Source organism: Phasianus colchicus, chromosome 1 (assembly GCF_987193195.1).
Source record: "Phasianus colchicus chromosome 1, bPhaCol1.hap1.1, whole genome shotgun sequence".
Classification (NCBI taxonomy): domain Eukaryota; kingdom Metazoa; phylum Chordata; class Aves; order Galliformes; family Phasianidae; genus Phasianus; species Phasianus colchicus.
Genome location: NC_143436.1, coordinates 182020887 through 182046744, shown reverse-complemented (window position 1 = coordinate 182046744; position 25858 = coordinate 182020887). Strand labels below are relative to the sequence as shown.

General features: G+C 39.3%; 1 protein-coding gene across 2 annotated transcripts in view; it reads right to left on the bottom strand.

Moving 5' to 3' along the window:
* The window catches only part of GUCY1A2 (guanylate cyclase 1 soluble subunit alpha 2), a 136985-nt gene that overhangs the window by 35175 nt on the left and 75952 nt on the right, over nt 1–25858 (bottom strand). For both annotated transcript variants that reach the window (XM_090133902.1, XM_031606201.2), the window contains exon 6: nt 12406–12549. In XM_090133902.1, coding sequence (XP_089990028.1) covers nt 12406–12549 — 144 coding nt within the window. The remainder of the gene's footprint in view (nt 1–12405; nt 12550–25858) is intronic.

Sequence of the window (25858 nt, the reverse complement as noted above, 5' to 3'; positions counted from 1 at the left end):
TTCCTGTGTATACAGGATTATTAATTAGGATTATAGTGGTTATTAATTAACCTAGTGGATGTGTTGATAGTTAATTTTATTTCTTGCTGTTATCATTTGTTTGTTTGTTTCTGTCTAATAAAGCATTGAAGAGTTAATGGCAGTAATAAGAGTAGAAAGTAGAAATGCTTCAGCATAGAAATTCTCCACTGGAGCAAATCAGAATGAGAACATGCAATTTCAGCAGCTGTGCAAGGTGCCGTCCCAGCCCAAGCCAAGGGGCAAAATGGTTTTTCATAGGATGTCTTTCATCCTAAATAGCCAAGAATGCTTTTTATTCTTTTCCTTTTTCTTTTCCTTCTCTCTTTCCTTTTTCTTCTGATTCTTCTGATTCTTTTTCTTCTTTGTCTTTTTTTTTTTCTTTTTCTTCTTCTTTTTCTTTCCCAAAGGGCAAAATTTCAATTCTTTACTCTGTTTAAATTCTTTTTCTTTTTTTTCACCCAAGCGACTGCCACAGTCACTAATTTCCTAATGCTTCTTGAGAGAAAATGTCTCCAATCAGAAATTCACCAAAATGTGGTGAACTTCTCTTACTAGAATCAGTCATCAGAGGCACTTCTACAGCAGTTTTTGATTTTGCTAAGTCAGTGTTTGCATCTAAAAAGTGCTTTGCGTGGAAAATTCCCAACTACCATTAGCCAGACATCTGGAATATTACTTAGAGGCATTTGTATCTGAAATGAGTGCTAAACCGTGAGAATCAGAGCAGTGACCTTAAACCTAACCCCACAGTCCAGCTGCACATCCTGTGGCCACAAATCTCATGTAGGAACTAAGACTTGAAACCATCACCAGTATTCCCTGTGCACGTACTTACATTAAGAGGAGCAGGTAAAGAAATTATCTGCTCCTTGTGAGGCACTGGGACAAAATTATGAGCTACAAACAGCCATCAAAGCAAGGTTCTGTCTGCCTTAGCAAACAGGCCGTATCACCGAACTACAGAAACACTTGGGTTAAACCCAAATTCTGTGAATCAGAAATAATTGTGAAAATGTCGTAGTCACTGTGAATTAATAAACAATGGAAAAGTCCACACAGTGCCCTGGGTACATACCCTGGCTTTTACAAGTGTGATTTATTTTTGCCATGGAGACAAGAGTAGACAGAAAAAGGCTTTGTGCTTCCTGCTCTCCTGTTCTCTCGGGAGAACACTCTCAGAGAAAGCATATCATGAGGAGAATGCTCAGGTCCAAAGACAGATCTTCTTCCAGCAATCATCGCATTATTAATTAGCTCATCACTAATCACCACTCATCTTTCAGGACTCTTCCTCCCAGCAGTCAGAAGAAGAGCATATTCATAGCCTTCTAATTAATTGAATTTGGGCTTACATTTTGTTGCCAATGCTAATATCAAGCTTCTGTGCCCTGCAATTTTATGCACAGCAGGCAGATCCTCATGCTATGCAGGATCAAACCCTGGAAGCTTTGGAAGCCTACCTTCACCAGAGACCAGGATTTTACTCTGGTACCCAATGAAAACAAGAAATGCGTGCTATCTGAAACAATAATCAACTCTCTGGACAACAGTCCTCTTCAGTGCAATAAGTATCTAACAAAATTTCCAGACCAACTTCTTCCACAGGCTGTTGCTATGCACCTACTGGTTAAATTAAATCCCATCTATCCTTGTGATTGTAACATATCCACAAATACTGTCATATAGTGGCTGTAATATATAATTAGGTATGATAAAATCCCTCCCAAAGAATAAAAGTTGAAATTAATGGGTGTGGGTTTAGTAATAATGATAAAGATTATTATTAAAATCAGACAAAAGGAAGCACTTGAGTAAAAATGATTGGAGGGCTGAGAAAGGTTTGAATTTTCCCTTAAGGCAGCCTAACAAAACCTACAATTTCCCAGAAGCCTACAGAGATATGCTGTAATTCAGATCTGCTCCTCTCACTTTGCTTTTCCAAAGCAGGTATGGCATCAGGAACTCTCCTCAAGTCCAGGGAACTGACTTTGGATCGCCACCTCCCAAGCACTCTCTCAAGAAAAAGCACCAAGATTTTCCCTGAGACATGCAGGACAACCAAAGGAGTCACACTGCCCAGATGTTGGTAAGCCTGTCAAACTAAACACCTTTGTATGGGCTTGTTCATCAATTTTTAGTCAAAATCTCTCTTAATTAATGTCTTTCTTTTGTGGAACTGTTTCAGATTTTTTCTTTTAACACAATCAGATTTCTTATTTGCAGTTATACATCCTGAAGTGGGGTATTCAATTCCTCCCCAAGGCTGATTCAGGTATTGGGTACAAAGCAAAGTTGCTAGGAGACAGCAGACGGAGCTAGAAGCATTGCAGCAAGCACAGCTCCTCGCACTGCTGACGGGAACGCCTGCATCAGCAGTCATCCTTTCAACAACTTAAAACAAAACAGACAACCTGTTACTGCTTACATAAAGATGCACATTTGGTGAGGACCACTGAGTTGCTATAACGCTCGCACGCCACAGTCTAAATTAAAACAAGGCAAGACACACTGAAAAAGACTACACAGATAACATTCGCTGATGTACTCTCCTTCACAGTACGTTTGGGAATGGCTGCTTTGTTTAGAAATTAATAAAAAGCATATATTCAAGCAAATCACAGTGTTTTCATTCTACTTGTGTTCGAGCCCAACTGCCTTATCACCATAATGCAAGAGGGAATAATTAAGAAGTAGGCAGAAGAAGCTACAGGCGCTAAGATTCATTGCCCATTACCATGTGTCATGTCTCACCATGGACATGAGCCATTACAACACACAGAGCCCTTTTTCGTCTTCAGTATGCTTACTCAGAAACAGACCTCATGTTTATTAATATTTACCACTTAGTATGCAGAGATTAGAGGCTGATAAGTTCAGACTTTCACTGTTCTAGTCATCATGAACAGGTATTTAATTAGACAACACACCAGAACTAATGCAGTGGTATGGCTGTAAAGTTTGATGGCTTAGGCTTGCTGCAGAAAGTTTCACGTGCAAAACAGTCACCTACTCTATACATACAGGAAGCTAAAGTATAGGAAGTCTGATATTATCTAAAATGTGAATGGGAAGCCCATGACCAAACAAGATTTGAAACGTGTCAGTCCAGCTCCCTTCACTGGCATTGTCCATACTCCTGCAATCTCATTAGCTATCAGAGGTAAGGGTATTTGTCACACTTACCTGACAAATATTCATTCAAATATTTCATTATGAAGTAACCACTGAAAGTATGTCAGATGAATACAGAATAAAATAGCTAAATTTTCTCCATTTACAGAGTAAGAGTAACAAGTTTTGATGCATTTGCCTACGCTGCCAGAATTCAAAATTAGATGAGGTTAATCCCACCCTTGATATGAAATGCTCCCTCAGCTGTGCTGCCTTTCTTTTGCTAGCTGATAGATAAAGTCAGGCTTTGTGTTGAAAGCATTAGTACCAGCCTACATTGTTTGAGTGCAGCTTATAAATCCAATAAGAAAACAGGTTTGGTAATGCACATTTGAAAGTTACAAGCTGCAAATGCATCAAGCACTGTATCTTGATAACAAAGCATTATGCTGAGGACCAGTCTATGTGCCCCGTAATCCCAAATGAATGCAGGGTCTCACCTACCTTACCTGAAAGTTAATTAATCCAGTTGAAACCAATTTCAGCTGGAAAACCTCCTGCACTACTCTACTTGGATTATGTCATCATTAGCAGGTAAGGAAACAGAAAACTGAGTTTTCTGACTGAAGTGTTTACAGGCCTAGTTCTCCCAGTATTGTTAGCAAAACTTGAAAGATACGTGACATTTTCCAGCTGCAGTGGAACATCTTCTAAAACATGTTTTGAATTACCATGATAGGGCCCAGTCTTTTTCATGTTTTAGACAGGAACACCTGAGCACAACAAATCTACATAGTGCAGTTAATTTCATCAGCTTCATGTAAAACGTTCACTTGTCCTCAGTGTGTTCCCAGTTCTGTATCTGTTCATGACCTTACTAGGACCACCTTCACGCACTGAAAAAAGAAGCTGACAGTCTTTGAGAATAACCTTGGGAAAACATCATTAGCCAAAATCAGGTATGTTCTGCCAGCCCATACCGTTTAACAACAAACTGCAAAAGAAGCCTTTCTTGCCTTTGGGATGCACACTGCCAGAATAATTGGGCAGGACTTGAAGCATGATAAAAAGGGATGCCTCTGATAATATATTATGGGTTTAAACACATTAAATGAGATACATATTGTGACCTTTATTTCTAAAGGTCTACGCTCTGGAGAATTCTTCATACAGAATCATCTCTAGCTATTAAAATTAATATACTTCCACTTTATCTAAAGAGATAGAGCACGATAAATATTGAACATTCAAGTAATGCTCACTTAAATGCAGAAGGCAATTTTAAATCAATATTTTCAAACTACAGTCATAGGGCACTATGTTTAATTAGTGGCACTGAAGCAAAATCAAATCAGAGCTTCCTGACTAAAAAGCATTTTGCTGAAAGGGTTTATAACCAGTTCTACACATAGTGCGTGAGCCAAAAGCCTTTCCTTTTACTAAGGCCCTTAAATTAATGGGATTTTGCCTCAAATAGGAGTAAGAAAATATTGTAGAGAGACCTAGAGCTTCCATTGCTTATATGAGAGCAATCAGTCCATTTTCTGTTACAAATATTTATTTCAGAAAGAGCAGACTGCTACAGCACTGACAACAGGACTTGTGCAGACTGCTATAATATAGCCCACTCTCTCTTTCTGTCAAGATTTTTCATTACTGTGCAAATCACATTTCATTGGCATGTCTTTAAGGAGTGCAGGCACAGGGTCTCCATTCTGCTAAGCACTTCTGCAGCCTTCGGCTGTGTTGGAAGCCTGAGTACGTGGCAGCTGCACACTATGGTGCCCTCAGCAGCATGCCATGTGCTCTGAGCCACGGGATGAGACCAGGGATATAAAATGGACATGCTTCATGCACCTTGCCACCATCCTGAGGTCCATCACTGCTTTCTAGTCAGGTAGTCCAGGTATTGCTCTAAGGAGCAAGTTCTTCAGAAAGTGCACAATGAATACTGATAACTGTAAACCCAGACAATAACTTTCATTTGATTGCCTGCTAATACTAAAAATCCTATCCTTAATTCCCACTTATGTGAAATAGTATTTTTCATTCCATCATTTACTTTTTCTTCCTGACTTCTGACTCTATTTCTGAGGTTGTCAGTGTCACTCAGGAAGATGTCAATAAGCTGCTATCATAGGGATGATCACTTCAAGCAGTACAAAAAGCAATTTGAATTCAGTCCTGAGATGACAACAAGATATATTCATCAAAGTAATTTAGAAAATATATGTATTCCATAAACTATAATCATGAAGTCAGAGATGCCTAATTGAGTAATCATCAAATAAAAAGCACTGCATATCATAATTGCAGTTGGGTTTCCCTAGAGCTGAAATCTCTGCAAGCAAGACAACTCAGAAAGATGTGTAACTTAAGTCTGCCTAAAAGACATTGCCTTCTGCAGTAATGAGCCATCTTCAATGTGTGTCAATGCCAGTCACACCCTACGAAGCTGGGGGTAATTTTTGAACTCTATTTTCAGTGCTGATCTCCAATAGCTTGAACAAGACTGTGTCTCTGGAAGAGAAATCCACTGCAACCACCAAGGAGATGTTAGCATGTTTGCTTCTTTTTCGAAGACGCTTTCAAAACAGAGTAACCATGTGGTAACAGTCAGCCAATTAACAGAAATCAAAGTTCAAGTCACTGTGGTGTCATTTATCATATAAAGTGGCTGGGAATAATTTCCTCCTATTCAATCAATGCTTGTCAGCCAGATTCTAGGGGGAGGAAACACAACACTGTTGTTTACTCCTGAGATCAGAGGGACTCTTATTTTTAAGAATTATGTTTTGAAAACTTGTCTCAGAGTTAGTGAAGCTATCATCTTATTTTTTCAAAATGACTAGTAGACTATCCTGAGGAATGAAGGCCACAGCTGATACCTGGCAAAAATGTCAAAAAAAAGTTTGGGTATGAGGATAACTGCTCTATGACTTCAAGCTCCAAACACTCTCCAACATCCAAACACTGATATAGAATATTCAATATGAGAAAACAAAAGCTGCTTTTAGCATTCTATATTGTCATTTAGCAATGACTCAAGGAATGTGAACTGTTCTTTGTAATACAAATTTCTGATAAGAATTAGAGTCAAAATATGGTCAAAATACTGTGCTTGTTTTGTCATGCACATCAATAGGACCAGTTCAAAGTAACCACATTACAATACATTACAGTTCCTCATTGAGAAGTCCTGCCACTTCACATCTTATAGTTTGCACAGTGTACTTCACAACTAATGTTCATGAATATATGAAATATTTTCATGGAAATGCCTTATAGCAAAGGGTATGAAACAATTAGACTCTTATTAATGGCATGGAGCTGAATCCATTTTTATGAACATCTAGGGGCTCTGTAAACTTCAGGTGGATGATGTACGTGATGTATTTGTTAGTAAAAATCTGTGGCACAATGAGCACCTTCAAAGCTTTGTATATGAGAAACTAATAAAAACAGAGATCACTCCATGCTACACAGCACTGGCTGGAGGTTAATCATGCCAATTTGATTTAGGAGTAATGCATCCACATTTAGCTGCAATGACATAACTACTAAGAAGACTACGCATTCTTTGTCATTTGTAGGAGGGTTCATCTGACAGTGAAGAAGCTTACAATGTAAATACCCAAATTTAGGTTAGGTCTACAAAGTTCCCATACAGACAACTGAAAAAATATACATTTTTAGGGTGTGATTCATCTTACCCCTGTGTAGATACATAAACTAGGACAAATTAGAGCTGACTTCTGTAAAAGCCCTCATTCCAATAGTTTTACAGGGTATATACACAGGAGAGATGAATCCTTAAAATCAAATCAACAGTGGAATTCAAGCAGCATTTGGATAATGTCTCAGCATTTGAATTCTAGGTGGTCCTTTGTGGAGCCAGAAATTGGATTCAGTGTTCCTTGTGGTTTCCTTCCACGTCAGGTTATTTTATGATTCTATGCCTTTATATACTTTCTTAAGCGTAAATTAGCAGGCTCAGTACAAAGGCAACAATAACTGTGTAAGGCTTTTTGTCATTCTGGTCGGTATCACCGGCCCTCCTGCCTTGAAGTCACACTTACAACTGAAAACAGGATAATTAGCATCCACTGAGAACCTTTTCAGCACCTTTATTCTCAATATAAGTTATAACAAACTGACAGTTTTTCTTCTGAATTCAAAAGGAAACTCATTAGTACTTTTTGAATAAATGCAGTTATTCCTAGCATTTTGTTCTTTGCAAGCGTCTTTCTCATGCATTGTCTTTATGGTCTTTCTTTTATAGGTTTTCTTATGAAGTCAGTGAAATTATAAAGAATTTTCTTTAAAAAAAAAAAATATGTAGTAATGAAAACATGCACTAACTGTGACTTTAAGAGTAAAACATAAACATTTAAAATTTCCCTATGATTGCAAGAATCATTTATAGAGTAAAAAGATGAAGAGGATCTGGAAGGCAGCTCTCCAGCATGTAACAGTGAAGCTAGAATGTATTGATCATCTATATTCACTGGAAAAATGGAGAACTTACCAAACAACCCAGAAAAACTATTTTGTATGGTGTAAGTGAATACCAATTTGAAACAGTTCTGAATCAAAACTGAAAACCAAAAACATCTTCTGATATCTTCAGAAAATATTTGTCTTTTAATGCTAATTTTGAGTTCAATAAAAGACTATGTGAAGCTTTTACAAAATTATTCTTCAGTATCCATAGTCCAAGATATTTTTACAGAAAGTTAGGCTTTTAAATAAGTGGACATTTTATGGTAAATAAATAAATATTTCATAATTTTAATGAAAATTTTCATCAGAAGCAAGAGTACCAAAAAATACAAATATTTCATCATTATATTTTCATTTGAATATTGTGTTGCTGTATTTCCTGGATTAGCTGTCCATGCTTTCCTTCTTGGGCACAGCAACACGTCTGGATTAAATCTCTCTTGATTCGCCACATACAAAGAACTTCAAGAAATATAATTCAAGGTATCATTTAATAGAGATGAGTTGGAACTCAGGAATATATAATTTTACTGCTCAAGGATCATCACAGATTTATTACTTTTTCAAAACCATTTATTTTCTGACAGGTTTTTAAACCTCAGAGTTGTTTTAGAAATTCATAACACAATCCCCTCCCAGAAAAAAAGATTAAAAAAAAATTACAGAATCACAGAATCACAGAATCACAGAATCGTAGGGGTTGGAAGGGACCTCCAGAGATCATCGAGTCCAACCCCCCTGCCAAAGCAGGATCCCTACACCAGGTCGCACAGGTAGGCGTCCAGGCGGGTCTTGAATATCTCCAGAGAAGGAGACTCCACAACCTCCCTGGGCAGCCTGTTCCAGTGCTCCGTCACCCTCACTGTAAAGAAGTTCTTGCGCACATTGGTGCGGAACTTCCTATGCTCCAGCTTCTGGCCATTTCCCCTTGTCCTGTCTCCGCACACTGCTGAAAAGAGTCTGGCCTCGCCACTTTGCCCCCCACACCTTAGATATTTATAGACCTGGATCAGGTCCCCTCTCAGTCTTCTCTTCTCAAGGCTAAACAGACCCAGCTCACTTAGCCTTTCCTCATAGGGGAGATGCTCCAGGCCCTTCACCATCTTTGTGGCTCTCCGCTGGACTCTTTCCAAGAGATCCCTGTCTTTTTTGTACTGGGGAGCCCAGAACTGGACACAGTACTCCAGATGAGGCCTTACCAGGGCAGAGTAGAGGGGGAGGATCACCTCCCTCGACCTGCTGGCCACGCTCCTTTTAATGCACCCCAGAATGCCATTGGCCTTTTTGGCCACAAGGGCACACTGCTGGCTCATGGCCAACCTGTCGTCCACCAGGACACCCAGGTCCCTCTCTGCAGAGCTCCTCTCCAGCAGGTCATCCCCCAACCTGTACCGGTGCATGGAATTATTCCTCCCTAGGTGCAAGACTCTACACTTGCTTTTGTTAAACTTCATCTGGTTCCTTACTGCCCAGCTCTCCAGCCTGTCCAGGTCTCGCTGAATGGCAGCACAGCCTTCGGGCGTGTCAGCCAATCCTCCCAACTTCGTATCATCAGCAAACTTGCTGAGGGTGGCCACTACCCCCTCATCAAGGTCATTGATGAAGATGTTGAACAGGACCGGTCCCAGCACCGACCCCTGGGGAACACCGCTGGTTACAGGTCTCCAACCAGACTCTGCACCGCCAATGACAACCCTCTGTGCTCTGCCAGTCAGCCAGTTCTCAACCCACCTCACTGTCCACTCATCTATCCCGCACTTCCTCAGCTTCGTTATAAGGATGTCGTGGGAGACAGTGTCAAATGCCTTGCTGAAATCAAGGTAGACTACATCCACTGCTCTCCCCCCATCCACCCAGCCAGTGACAACATCATAGAAGGCTACCAGGTTGGTCAAGCACGACCTCCCCCTGGTGAACCCGTGCTGACTACTCCTGATAACCTCCTTTTCTTCCAGTTGTCTGGAGATGGCATCCAGCACAATCTGTTCCATCACCTTTCCAGGGACAGAGGTGAGGCTGACTGGCCTGTAATTACCTGGATCTTCCTTCTTGCCCTTTTTGAAGACCGGAGTGACATTGGCTATCCTCCAGTCTTCAGGCACCTCCCCCATTCTCCAAGACCTCTCAAAGATGATAGAGAGCGGTTCAGCAATCACCTCTGCCAGCTCCCTCAGCACCCGTGGATGCACCCCATCGGGTCCCATGGATTTATGAACATTGGTGTTGCCTAGGCGCTCTCGGACCGCCTCTTCCCTGACTAAAGGGAAGTCTTCCATTCCCCAGACCTTCTCACTAACCACCAGGGCCTGGGATTCCCGAGGGGGAGCTTTTTCACTGAAGACAGAAGCAAAGAAGGCGTTCAGTATCTCCGCCTTCTCAGCATCCCCCGTTACCAGAACACCCCCCTCACTTAGTAGGGGACCTACATTCTCCCTAGTCTTCCTTTTACTGTTAACATACTTAAAAAAACCTTTTTTATTATCCTTTACCACCTTTGCTAGATTCAATTCCAGGTGGGCTTTAGCCTTCCTCGTCGCATCCCTGCAGGCCCTGACAACATTTCTATATTCTTCCCGAGTGGTCAGACCCTTTTTCCACATTTCATGGACCTTCTTTTTCCCTTTGAGTTTGTGCATGAGCTCCTTGCTCATCCACACAGGTCTCCTGCCACCCTTTCCTGATTTCTTGCTCACAGGGACGCACCGATCCTGGGCTTGGAAGAAGAGCTGTTTAAATGCCAACCAGCTCTCACAGGCCCCCTTACCTTCTAACACCCTAGCCCACGGGATAGCTCCAAGTAGGTCCCGGAAGAGATCAAAGTTGGCTCTCCTAAAGTCCAGGGTAGCAATCCTACTTTTTGCTTTGCTCCTTCCACTCAAGATCTTGAACTCCACCATCTCGTGGTCACTACAACCCAAGCTACCCCCAACTTTTACTTCCTTAACAAACCCGTCCTTATTTGTGAGAATAAGGTCCAGTAACACCCCTCCCCTCGTTGGTTCCTCCACCATCTGCATCAGAAAGTTGTCTTCGACACATTGCAGGAACCGTCTGGACTGCGCATGCCTGGCCACGTTGCTTTTCCAGCAAATATCTGGATAATTGAAGTCCCCCATAAGCACCAGCGCCTGGGATTGCGACGCTACTTTCAGTTGCTTGTGGAAGGCCTCGTCAACCTCCTCCTCCTGATCAGGGGGCCTGTAGTACACACCCACAACGGTGTCACCCATACCAGCCTGCCCCTTGATTCTCACCCACAAGCTCTCCACTGCTACATCACCCTCCCCCAGGTGGAGTTCAATACATTCTAGCTGCTCTCTCACATAAAGAGCAACTCCACCACCCCGCCTCACCAGCCGATCTTTCCTAAAAAGCACATAGCCCTCCATGACAACATTCCAGTCATGCGAGCTGTCCCACCACGTCTCCGTGATCGCAATGAGATCATGGCCTTGCGACCGCACACAGATCTCCAACTCTTCCTGTTTATTTCCCATGCTGCGCGCATTAGTGTATAGACACTTTAGGGAAGCAGCACCCCCCTGCCTCTCTCCATCCCTTTGAACTCCACCCTTTTCACCCATCGAACTCCATTTTGAGCCACGAACTACCCGCTCAACCCCAGTGGCCCTCATTCTGTCCCCTTCCCCCTTCATACCTAGTTTAAACACCTTTCAATGAGCCCTGCCAGTTCCTGGGCTAGGATCCTCTTACCCCTTGGAGACAGGCTACTTCCATCCGCAGCCATGTCTTCAAGCCTCCCTTTTTAGCCCATGCAAGGAATCACAGTTTGCAAAGCGTAATTCAATCAAGATGTAAATCCTATGGGAACTCTGTCCAGCTTTCTCATCAAGCTACATATGACTTTTGTTATTGGCTTTAGACAGTGTTGAATAATTGTTCAAAATAATCTCCCCATATTCTTTGAAAATAAAAAGAACAATTTAACCAAAACCAGGAGTGAGTAAAATGAAGACAATATGTAAACTCTGCCTTGCTTTCCTTGCATAGGAAAGGCACGCATCTATTCCCATGGACTTTCTTTCCTGCTGAATTTCCATTTTGTACCTAAATGTTATCCATTCCAAGTGCCAGTGGTTACAAGGTTGTTGTAAGATCAAAAGAAGCAGAATGGCAGAGAGGACCTTCAAAAAAGTCCAAAAGGACATGCCTTCCCACCTCGTGCTGCCCCCTGTACCAATCTAGGAAAAAGAACTAGTGGTGCGTGGGAAGGAAGAACAGTATCACCAGGAGCAAGCAGTCCCCATACTCTTGTATTCAGGTCAACAACTTTTTGGAAAAAAAGATGTGTCCCTTAGAGCCACAGAACTATCTGAGTGCATCTACAGCAGAGTTGAAGTTCCGGAGCCTACTTCTGAAATGAATTTTTTTTAAATGCCATTCGATGTGTTAGCTTGCAGCATGGGACAGTCCTGGAGCATGTGAATCATCTCCTTCTCACACTAACTGAACTGGAAGTCTCTAGGAGTGCACCAAGTGCCACAAATAGACTTTCAATGCATATAACAAAGTGACAGCTAACACAAAGCAGACACCCACACACACCAAAATGTGCATTATGTGGATGTTAAGTCATGTGCTGTGCTTAAAAAACTAGGCATGAATGTTGATGGGGACCACTGAAATATATAAAGTGATATCTTGCAGTAATTTTTAATTCTTGCAATACACTTCTACTGACAGAATATAGCGGAGTTAATCAGGTCGAGGTACCACTGATTAACTGAGAATAAAGAGCAAATGATTTACCTTAATAGGGCTCCCATCCGGAGTGAGAACTTCTTCTGATAGCTCCATCATCTTCAGTGCCATCAGGGCAATGGCTTTAGCATGGCTAAGGCTTTTCTTGTGGAGCCCTGCTGCAACGCAGTATGCATCACCTATTGTTTCCACCTGCAGCAGACAGATCAAATGTAAAATTATGATAATGAGAAGAGATAACTACCATTAGTTATCCACAATTAAATAGCATTGCTTAAAAACATGTGAGCAAAACATCCATAAAATAAGCAGTTAGACAGCAGAGCATAATTAACCTGAGTTTGCAAACAGGTGCAGTCAAAATCTGACATGTGATGACATAGCGGTTTATCAATATTACAACCAAAGAAGATCATTACATCTAAAACAATGTATGCCATCAGCTGAGATATGACATTTTCCCATAGCAGTAATGAAGAAAACTCTATTATCGTAAATGAGAAATTGCTTGCAGCTTTGGCACTATCTTGGTTGAGTTTGTTGTTTGGTAAGAGCAGTTCTACATGATTATAATTCATAATTATTATCTGCTCTGCTAGAAAAGTACATTAAGAAGAGAATTAGAAGAAGCAAAATGTCACCATAAAAAACAGTGAAGAGTCTATGACTGCTCATTAGGAGCCAGCTCTTCCTGCTATGGGGGGGAATTTAAAAATAGATGTTACTGCTACAGACTTTTGACTGCATCTGTCTCTGTTATTTTCAAATGAGAAATGCTGCCTCTCTCTCTGCAGCCCAGGCTGAGAGTGAACTCCCTGCCTTCAGGCATCAAGTGCAGCAGGCTGTTCCCTCTGGTCTTTTCAGACAGGACTTCTTTATCTCTCATCCTTTATTTTCTTTAAAGAAAGCTGTCCCTCAGGAGGAAGCAGGAGCAAAAGAAATTGTGGAAGCCCTCTGGCTCTGGTTGAAGGCAGCACTGAAGCCCCTGAGTTTTGCAGTTTAATTGACAGCATTATGATTTCTATGATTTCTGCCTGCCCTCACATCTGCATCATATTCTGCACAAAGCCCATTAACACATGCCCAAGCAGACTGAGCCCTCAAGGCTTCTTGCTAATCCAACTTGGCTTTCACCCTGTGCCCAACACTACAGGAATGGCAGAAAAAAGCTTCCACAAGTTAGCATGAGAAGAAGGTACTGAGCAAGGAGTTATTCAACAAATAAATACAGATGATTCTTCTTTCTGCATGGACTCTGCTAATTGACCTTCTTAGATTAATTTTCAGTGCAGAGAAACAGAATTAAAGGAATTGCCTCAAAAAGTAAGCATTATATGTAAATGTATCCAGAGCAGGAATCTAGAACAGCAGTATGAGCAAGTGCCTCCCACCATCAGACATGAAGAAGCTGTTACTAGCCCATTGCCAAGCTCAACTCTTTAGGATTTCCTGGTGATTGTACAGGAGGATACACAGCAGTGACTTGGGGTTTCCTGTGAGATGATGATGAACACATGGTCGAAATTTTTCAACTACAGAAGGAAGAATTAGCAGAAATCCAAATAGACAATATCAACTTTAAAATTGTGGAAGAATATAACCAGCTTTAGTAGAAATGAAGGGATTACGACAAAAAGAGCTGAATCTATCATGTCAGATACCAAAATAAAATACCAATTCTGCTCTTCATTGAATGATTTAATTTCAGAATGACTATTCCACTAAAGTGCTTTATGTTACACCTCTGTAAGTAAATATAGATTTGGGATCTAACATTGTTCCCGCAACGTTCAGACAAATCTGATTTTTTTTATTAGCATCTTCTCATTCCAAAGTTTACATAACTGTGTGAACCAACAGCTGAATTCCATTCACTGAATGAGTAGTAACTTCTGAGTTGCATTGTATATATCTATGTACTACAAGGAAAATGGAACTCAAGCTGCCTCACGGTACTCTTACTCTGATAATAAAAATGATAATAGTACCATTGTGGGATAGCCTTAAGTTCCTCTAAAATGATTGGGAATGAGTAGGACACGTGAGACTGACCTGCTAGAGGTCAGTGCAACTGACCTCCAGCTGAGGTAGATGTGATGAGTACTGATCAGGTTGTCTAATGATTGTATGATCATTTTCAGTCGCTACTAAGATTTTCCCCAAAGTATTTAAGCTGAAATTTCCACAAATAATATCTTCATTAAATTTCAGTCTTGGTTCAGTTCTCCTTCAAAATTAGTTTTGGCAATTTTTCCAATTATCTATTTTTTCCCCAATTCCTTCTGAAAAGAAATCCAGGATTTATAATTCTCTGATTTACATAAATGCAACGGGATTAAGGGAAAAGGAAGGACCCACTCAATGCAGCTAAAAGTAGCAGCATTTAGCTGTTTGATGCCATTCAAGATAATTGCAGAATCATGGAACGGTTTGGGTCAGAAGGGACCCTACAGATCATGTAGTTCCAATCACCCATCAGATCAGGTTGCTTTTAAAGCCCCATCCAACCAGGCCTCAAATGCCTCCAAGGATGGGGCATTCACAGCTTCTCTGAGCACCCTGTGCCAATGCCTAACATCTATAACCTAAATTTACACTCTTCTAGTTTAAAGCCTTTACCTCACTACGCTCCCTGACAAAGTGACAGAATCCCTCCCCAGCTTTAGTGTAGGCCCCTCTCTAGGTACTGTAAGGCTGCTATAACATCTCTCTGAAGCCTTCTATTCTCCAACCAGAACAAGCCCAACTCTCTCAACCTTCCTTCATAGGGGAGGTGCTCCAGCACTCTGATCATCTTTACAGACTTCCTCTGGACACACTCCAACACATCGATGTCCTTACGCTGGGGCCCCAGAGCTCAACACAGTACTCACATGGGGTCTCATAGAAGCACAGCAGAGGGGGACAATCACATCTCTCAACCTACTGGCCTCCTCTCTTTTGATGCATCTCAGAATACAGTCAGCTGGCTATCTGGACTGCAAGTCCACGTTCAGTTTTTTTACCTACCAACACCCTCAAGATCTTCCACGCAGGATTACTCTCAAACCAGTATCATGCTCTGATAGCACAGCAATCTTCAAAGGAAATCTCTATCTAGTACCAAAATAACTTCACAGGTTTTGACTCTGTAATATGAATACTATAGTGCATTATTATTATTATATTTGACTTTAATACCCTTCTAGATACATATACAGGGTACATTTTGCTACTGGAACAGTGAAACACATCATTTCTTTTAAAAAGCAAAATGTACTCTTTGCTGACTATTTCATCCATTTTTTGCATATGATCGATGGTTTTACCTTTGTTTAGATTCAGTGTATTTTTCTGTATTTAAAGGTTTTTTTCTTAGTACTCACTATTTCTAGCCATTAACTGACATCCTGACCTACTATTATCTGTTCTTCTTCCGTTATTGTTGATTTAGGCTCACTTGGGTCAGTTTCACTGAGTTTTTCATTAGCTGGGGACTAATATATAGCATGACAGAAATAAAGAAGGTTGAATTAAGATGTCAAAGTTATTTCAATTATAAAAATATGATACATAATTTTTATGTTCAATTAACAATAAAAGGAGCCTGGAATCATCACAGTTACTTACACAGCTACACAAAAGCCTTCCCTAATGCTTTCTGTATTTCCTTGCAAATTTTTTGAAAACGTCCAAAAGATTTTCAGTCATGCCCACAACAAATCAAAGATTAATGTTCATAATTAATTGATGTAGTTGTATGTACTCTACAATTCAGAATCTGTTTCTTGATAAATATCCTCAGACTGCTAAACACTGTAGAGTGACAATGCGTAAGACTCTCTGTAGATACAATATGTCTACTACAGGCATGAACAGTACTTTTTATAGAGGTTGAGCTCTACAGTAATTGTCCTGCAGTCACTTACTTACTCTTAATTTGAATGGATTTTAGATGAAATATGATTTCCAGACAGAAGAGAAGCCCAGAAGACAGAATATAATATCTCCAGTATGGTAACTGGAGAACGGAGGTTAATAAACTACCTCTGGGGCAACACCAGCAGGTTTCTTCTAAATACAAGGAGCTACAGCTTCTGCTCTGCTACTTAACTGAAAAACTGGAATGATGTCCCCCTGGTATAACACTGGGGTGTTAATTCAGTAGCAGTTCAGAACAGAATGTGCTGCATTCTTCCTCATAAATAAATGAATATGCACCAGGAATTCCTCATACGAACTACTATAAGTAATGAAGGAACTGGAGTGTCACACTTCATTTCACAATATTATGTTCACAGTGGAGGGGAAAAGATCATTTTGTAAGTGAAACTTGTAATGGCAAGTATAAGATTTTCATCTAAAATATTCAGGAACCCCAAAACTCTAAGGAAACTTACTAGCACAATTTGGAAAGAAAATGCCCATAAAAATGTAGAAGTGATCACTCTCGTTACCATTATGATCTTAAATTCCTACACTAACAGCAAAAATTAAATCCACTGAAAGAAGCACCTGGTGGGAGAAATGGCTGTGGCTGTAGTCTTGTATAACTCAGTGGGTTTCCTGCAAAAGCCTAATAGATAATCTGGATTAAAGCTGTTACAACAGAGTGCTGGTTGTTGATTTTTTATGTACAGAATTGAAAGTTCAGTGCATGTGTGTTCCTTTCTTATGGGTTAACCAATGCATCAAGAAAACTTCTTGAGTAAGATTAAAAGATTAAAACTAAATTTCCACAAAAGAATGGGCCTTAAAATTGAAAACAAGACCTGCTTTGTTTCATGAAGTAGATTTACTTTTGCCAGTTTGTCCATTGTAGATCCATTATATTTCTCTAAAAGTACATGTGTACTATTGTTCCTATCTCCTAAACACTCAATAGTGCAGGTTTTTATTATCTCACTCACAAGGATTATGATAATTAGTCCCTATTTGCCTTAAAATTATCTATTTCCGTGTCTCTACAGACTGTTAAACTGACTTTAGCAAAAATAAAAACATAAATAAATTGGAAATAAAAAGTTGGCTTTCTTTCACTTTTATAAGTAAACAGAGTTAAGTACTGTCTTTAATTCAAAGCATCATCCAGAAATAAAAGCCTGAAATGCAAGTTGCACTAGTGATCTTATTTCAAGTTGCCTGTCCCACTGACACAAAATTAACTGCTACTGGAGCACTTCCCAAGCCAAATCCAATCAAGAGACATTCTGCATCTTCTTCATATATATATGCATGTGTGCACAGAAATAAAAGATTTTTTTTTTTCTCACAAGACAATGGCAAAAAAAGATTACTGCTCAACAAAGAATGAAAATCCACAGGATACACCTGGATATCTCTATGGGCAGCCTGTGCCAGTGTCTCACTGATCTACGAGTAAAGAATTTCTTTCTAACATCTAATCTAAATCTCCCTTCTCTTTGTTTAAAACCATTCCCTCTTTTCCTATCACTGTATCTGTATATCTCTATCTATCTGTTGACTTTGAAACTTGGGGTCTATTTACAGCAAACTGTTTTTTTCTAGTGGATGACAGTCAATACCTCGCTAGATGGTCTGAAAACACTGAAAATCCAGCTTTCATCTTCACATAGCACTTGCTGATTGGAGCAGAACCAGTCCACTCAACTCAAATCAAGGTATTCCTTAAAATATCACAGAAAATGTCCACCAACACCAACCAAGGCAAGCACTTCCTCTTACTTTGATACTGGTAATAAGAAAAAAGACCTGTGTAAGAGGTCATCCAGCAGCATTATGGTCTTCCCTGATCTTAGACCCAGGGCTACAAGGTATTTGAGAATATGCCAACTTCTAACAGAGTAAACATAGATATTCCTCAGCCCTTTCAGTCCTCGATTTCTCATTCTCCCCTAATAGAATAATTTTTCAAATTCAGTTAAGTTCCTACATAAATAAAATCCTGCTGTCTCACCTGTTTCTGTTATTTTAATCACCAGAAGTATTTATTTCTTTTTAAGAATGTGTTCAGAATCAAAGTAACCTTAAGTTGGCTGTAAACTTGAAATATTGAATAGCTTCTCTCTACTCCACAGCATTTAAAGCATATATGCTATCTTTGGCTGAAGGGTAGCTTATTTCTAAACTGTTTCTTATCACCTATGAGCAGTCAGCCAATAGCTGGAAAGTCTCTTACTGCTGGGAGATATTCTATAAAGTCTCATTGTGTAACAATGAAATAATGACAAACAGCAGTTGCTATGATATCAGTTTCTTCTTTAAGAGTTTCAGAATGAAAATACGTAAATAAGCAGCAGGGAAAGATATAATGGCCTGGATAATTGTAATTTCATTCTTTTCCCCTTCCTCCCTTGACTTTTCTCACAAAAAAAAAGAAAAAAGAAAAAACTAATTCTGCTGGTTTGCATGTGATTTTTCTCCCCAAATAAGAGGATAATATTACATCTTAAAATATTGGCTTGTCATTTCACTTCTCGGCATATTTCCACTCTCCCCCTACATAATGGCACATTGCTCAAGGTGCATCCATAAAGTACATAATCCTTGTATTTCAGGGAATAAATCTCAAAATGAAAGGCTAAAAACAAGTCTGCCAAACGTACTGACATTTCATAAGTAGCTATTCGAAGGGCCTTTTGTACTTCTTCAAGTTCCCACATTTGGATGTGGCACCCTGGCATTTAGATAATTGAGGTTATAGTGTTGCCACTGCTTTTTCCCCTTATTACTGTATGTTTTAATTTCAGGATGAAAAATCTGCTATACAAATTGCAATGGAAAAAAAAATGAAGGTGAAAATTATTACCACTTTCTGTTATCTTCATGATGTAACATATAAACTGCTCAAAGAGTCATTATAGTAATGGCAAAATATTTTTTAAAATGGCAATAATGAAATCTCTTGGGTTTTCTTTTATTTTCTGATTTGTAACCTCCTGGGAAGGGGAGAGGAGGGAAGAAAAAAGGAGAGGAGGGAAGGGAAGGGGAGAGACAGAGAAGAGAGAGGAGAGGAGAGGAGAGGAGAGGAGAGGAGAGGAGAGGAGAGGAGAGGAGAGGAGAGGAGAGGAGAGGAGAGGAGAGGAGAGGAGAGGAGAGGAGAGGAGAGGAGAGGAGAGGAGAGGAGAGGAGAGGAGAGGAGAGGAGAGGAGAGGAGAACTAAACTAACTAAAATTAACACCCTTGAATACTCCATTGGCTCTTAGTCAATCCCAGACATTACTGGCTGTTCCCATGGGACTATGCAGTACACAGCTCTTTGAACAGAGATCATCATTTCCATTTGCAAAACTCATGGAAAGCCAGGCTTTGAACTAATCAGTAAAGTACTCTAAGGCACCTTATTGAGAGACAGCACAATGCTTGGTGGTGATTTACTTGGTGGGAATTACTCCAGTACCAATATGACATAAAGCAATGAAATTAGGAAAGAAGTAATTCTGGATTGATGATGATTACATGACAGAAATTAAAATGTAGTAAACTTCAATTTAATCAATCAAAATACACTCCATGCATTAAGGAATATGGCATGATACTAAAGAATATCACATGATTAAATAACTACAACCTCAAATCATATGAAAAGAAAGAAGCAACATATCAAGCACATTGGCTACAAGTCTATAAGGTGGAGACTATCTGGGTGAGATTGGCTCATCTATAATGTAGTTCATACGAGATATTCATTCCCAGTTCTGTTTATATTGAATGGACAGAAATGGAGATTCTAGCAGTTGCTGTGCTAACCACCTCACATAGAAAAAGATGAATCTCGTATGAAAAAAGGTTCATGCTCATCTTGTAATATCATATTTTACTTTATTTACTCTGACTCTAGATGAAAAGTTATTTACTGCAAATAGCATATTTTCACATTCTCTGTCCCAATATCATGTAAGAGAAGGTTCTAACAAGACCATGGGATGAAGAAGAAGAGAAAAATGGAACATGGAAGGCCATAGAGACAGCTGAATTTTAGAAGTAGAACAGGTCAAGTTTTGGGAAACTGAACAGTCTTTCAATAAAGCTGATCCCTAGAAATAAAGATAAACAAGTGGGAAAAAAGCGAATCCCTAGAAAGATAGATGAACAATTGGAAAACCTTCGTATGATCCATACTTTATGCTCCTTTGCACTCAAAGATAAATCTAGGCTTGGAACAGAATTTATTGGAAAATACGAAGCTTAATTGATTCCTATGATTATATTTAAAAAAAAGAAAAAAAGAAAAAAAGAAAAAAAAAAAAAAGACTTTAAGCTTATTAATTTGTTTTGAAGACCTGGAAGTAATTTCTCAATGTGGGAAGTCGTGATATGATCCTGGCTGTCTCTTAGTCAGAATAAGTTCTGTGCATACTTCTCAGCCTGTACTTATTGGAGCACACCCTTGCTTCCTGCACACTTAGGCTGCATTCCCATGGGAACACATAAATATATAAGGAGGTTGTTTCTTAAGTCGCTTTTTGGCATAGTACCAGGATTCAGGATGGGAATGCACCTGGAAATGGAAGATGGGAAGTGTTCTCAGGTACTGTATGTATTATCCTTTTTAGCTATATTTCTTTCCAACTGCAAAATTGGAGTACATAATACCTCAAAACAATGTATTTATTTTATTAAAGCTAAAATATTTTTTGCCTAAAGGAATACAGCAACATTCAACCTTAAGAAGAAATTCTTGCATTTGACTCTATAAAAAAACATTCAAAGTAATTACTATCTCCCATTGGGTTTTCTTTCATCTGTTTTCCAACCTAAGTTGTAGAGCTGAATACTTAGGGAAAAGCTATGGTATACAGAACATGGTGCTTTAAATTTGTCATTTGGACATCGTTATTCCTGTCCATTACTTCTAATTCAGCCACAAATAAAATACCTTTTTAACTGGCATGGGACAAAGACTGAAGAATAGGGAGATATCTCCATTTATATTAAGTCAGTAGTCTTAGTACTCACTATAGGCAGCAATGTATTTAATATCTGTATTCTACCTCAAGATGATATTGAAATCTCCTGTAATTTCTTCTACCCATCTCCTTCTTCTGAATACATCTCTGCAAATCACTAATAACTTTACAATACTGTCATTCAGAATGGGAATAATACCCTGCTTTAGTGACACAGAATAAAGCCTCTAATTTAAGCTATTCAATTATAAATTTTCTATAGTGAATGAAAAGAAAAAAAAAATTCCATGGCACAATTTATTCTATCATGAAGTCAGGAAACACGATTTTTCTACCCTACAGGAGGACTCATATCTCCACATCTTCACTTAATTTACTGTGTGAAGAGGCTGAGAGCTGTGACTGCTCAGCTGGGAGAAGAGGAAGCTCAGTAGGATCTCTTCAGCGTCCATTAATACCTGAAGGGAGACAGCAAAGAGGATGAAGCCAGGCTCTGCTTAGTGCCATGGCAAGAGTCAATAGGCACGAACTGGAACATGACAAGTTCCTTCTGAACATCAGGAAACACTTCTGTACTGTGCAAGAGATGGAGGGCTGGCACAGGCTGCCCAAAGGCTGTGGGTTTAATCCTTGGAAATCTCCCAGAAGCAATGTGGATGTGGTCCTGGGGATGTGGTCCTGAGGACACTGCTCCAGCTCTCCCTGCTTGAGCAGGGGTTGTGCCAGAGGTCCCTTTAAACCTCAAGCATGCTGTGAAAATGTGATTCTGTGATCCTGAGGTAACTTCCAGGCCTACTTTTTTATGTCTATATAATAATGGCAGAACACTGATCTTTTTCCAAGTATCCAAAACGCACTTGTTTTCTTTATGTTGTGTGAACTGAAATCAAAGTTCAGCATTATTTATAGATCCATCAATTCTTTGGGATACTTTTAAAAGCACTTTTTTTTTTTTTTTTTTTTTTTTAAAGCCTTTAGCAATTTAAAAATAGGATTTCGGAATAAACTCATTTAGTATCAATCTCAGTGACTCTCTTATTTTCTGCTCTCAATTTCAAAAATTAACTCCTAAGCAATGAAAAATTATGCTTCATCTTCAAGGTAACCCTGCAATGCTTTTATGATGCAGAATTCTGCTTTTGGAAATAGTTCAGTGTATGGAAATCCCCTCCCACGTGAGAAGTGAATTCCAAGTATCAATGAAGTTCAGAAATCTCTGGTAAAGCTAAGTATCTTACTACAAATCCCTGCTCCTTCCCAAGAGCCTAATTATGAAGCAATTGTTCTTACCAGACCTGAGGGCATTTTATTTTTAGCGAGTTTAATGATGCCACATGCTTGCAAATTCACATGCATTTTACAAGAGTTTTATTCCAACTTCTTTCTACAGCATCTACTTAGCATCTTAAAAATAATTTTCAGTATCCATTTTTTCATCTACACATTTATTCACAGTGCTGTTTTTCTTATTAAAGGAAAACAGACAAACAGTTCCTGCTGTGTAGATCTAATACCCAGCATTTTAAAAGTTGTTTTTTCCTCATTAGTTATAATAGAGACGTGCTAGAAGACTTACAGTTTACATTAGGCCAACATCAGGTTTGCAGACAACAGTCATGGAAAACGTAAGTCATAGTATATAAACAATGTAACTCTTTTGTTAGGTAAGAGTCAAACAGTAAAAATCACATTGAATGTTTATGATGAATAAAAATACCCTGGTTAGCATTCTGCCTTATGTGAGGTAGTTGCAGTGTCAAAGTAAAGAAGTCTAACAAAATAAGCACACATTAAAATAAATAAGTATCACAGAAGAAGCACACTTAAGTTCAATGTGACAAGCCTTGTCCTCAAGTAAGGTCTTAGTTTATGCAGCTACCTCAAGTAGTATGTTCTAAATCTGAGACAAGGCTGGTCTTTGAAATGGAAATATCTTAGACTGATGGAAAGTGAAATTAATTTTCTTCAGTCTTTCAGGGAGACTAAAAGGGAAAAATGTGACACAAGCAAACAAACTACTCAATGTATGTATGATGTTTTTTAAAAAACTTAGCATCAGGGAGCCCTGCATGCTGCAACAGGGTGCTCTTTTTCAGCCACTATAACTGGGCTTTCTTTTTGGTATGGAGAAGGGAGACCTAAGGAAGAATAAACTTCTGGGTCTTGCCCAAACAAAAAGTCAGGAGGTAGCCAGGGTTCACACACTAACTGAGGTCTTGGGAAGCACTCCCACAGCCTGCAGATTGGACATAGGCTCAGTGCTCCCAGGCAGCACTAAAGAAATGGAAGGGGACACATAAATGAGCACTTCTCAGGCAAGACAAAAATGGAAGAAGGAAGTAATAAATAAATAAAAAAAAGACAGAAGTAAACCTATACAAGCATGGTATTCATGAAGAAGAAATCATATACAGATGCAGAAGACCTAGATTCTTTAGAGAATTCTTGGGTGATTAATTGCCTAGAGCAGGGGAACATGTACACATGTTTTAGTGCTTTGCGCAGGTCTGTATGTACACAAAGTAAAGAATAACTGTTTTGGAGCCTGAATGTATGTTTGCTTCATTTGCACATCTCCCTAAAGACAAAAAATGTAAATCCTCCAGAAGGTTAAAGCAAGATACAGGCTTAAAGAAATGGGAAGTCTTTAAGTATCTGGGAGCTTTCTGGTGATAATATTGCAGATCTGTAAAACAATTTCAGACAAAAAGGAGTCTTCTGTAGGTTTTTCTTTGTTCATTTTTAAACGTAGCCCTATAACACTTCTGAGGTTCCCCCAGAACATAAGTGTCCCATCTTGGCCCAGACTTCATAAGGGGGTGAGAGACTCTGTGTGACAGGAAAGAATGTATGGCCAAAGAAACAACCACAGCATCTTCTACCTTTATGCAATAAAGACAAGGGAGGGAAAAGGAGTCTTTTCAGAAAACTAACAGGGGAAAAGATCTGATAAGGTCCATCCAAGCAAAAAAAACTGAACAACAAAAATAAATTAAATGATGCTGTGTCAAAGACATTACTTGGAGGGAGAAACAGAGGCTGCAGGAAGCTTGAACATGAAAGATTTCAGTCTTCAAGACTAAGTTTTAAATGCTAGCTATGGCTGCAGCATATCTAAATAGCTCATTTAATAAGAAATGGCTTAGGCAAAGCATCATTTCCCAGCTCTTGGCTTGTAATAACATGAATTCAGATACAGACAAAAATGGGTCAAAACAAAGACACAGTCAGGCCAACCAGGATATATTTTACCCTAAGCATTTGCTTTCAAAATTTATTAATATCCATCTCAGTGCTTCTTCTCCTGTAGTCTGTGTTTCTATCTGCATGTCTACAGACACTAACTTATAAAGCAGCTCTGGTCTTCAGATTTGCATCTGTATTGCCATGATTTGCACTCCCTTCAGGACAGCATCCTTCTCTCCCACTCATCACTACCAAGACAAATATGAGTAGCTCAGACAATGAACACCAGTTTCCAAAGGCATTGCCAGGTCTCAGCTCTCTTGCATCCTCTACCCGTTGTGACTATCTCACAGGTGCCCCTATTCATCTTCTCATCAAAGTTATATGCAAGAAAATTCTTTCTCAATTTCAGTCTAAAACATAAATTGCTAGAACTGTCACCCATGCTCATATCACAATGCATCTCGGTTACTGCTTTGTTCTCCCTAAGCCTGTAGAAATGTAATCTGCCATCTCTGGCATCTATTCCATATGCTACTGCTTTGAAGTTTATTTTTTGAGCCTATCACTTGCTCATGACATTCGTACCAGTGCATCCTTCCACTGGATACTCTTTCCCTTTCTCATCAGTTACAGGTATGTACTTTCATTTCCAAGGAATTTCAAAGTCTAATTCATCCCCCTCCAGCCCTCTTCAAGAATTTCTTTTTCTGTACCAACCACTCTTTACGCTTGCCCTCTATGTTCTACTTGTTAAATACAAGTATCTCTGTTCTTCAGTTGCATTCCCCATTTATCTATAAACATTCCTAAATAAATAGTATGAGACAACTGAAAAGTATTACATTCATTGTCTGACTCCAAAATTAGAAGCGCTGAGATTCTGAATTCATAATGCTGTAATAGTAAAGCTGGGTGAATAATATACAGCATGAAGTTTATTTAATGAATTTTGCTTAATTTTCTGCTTACAGAATGATAAATTTGATCTTCAGAAGTACTGTACCAATAACTTTTGCAAATTATTTTTGCCACATTGCTGAAGCATAAGCAAATTTGAAAACAGTTGTGTTTTGATCTTCAGGATAAATTTCTGTAGCCTAGTTACAGGACTATGTCTTAAAAGTAGGCTGTCAGTACAAACACTGGTGATGACATACCTAAAACTCACTGCCTGACAATAACTTCTGAAATAGTAGCTGTGGTGGTGGTGATCATCCCTATTAATAAAATTAGTTTCAAGAATACCATCTGGAAAAAAAAAGGAAGTGATACGAGCACACAAGTTACTTTTATTTTAAAATGCAAATGCTTTTTCAAAAGGAGATGTGTTTATATTTTAAGCCTGATTCTCTAAGGAAATGAAAGATGGTTCAGTGCCTGAGTTTTCTGTTCTTTTGTAATGCTTAATTGAGTCGCATTCACTTAATCCCACAGTAGCTTTT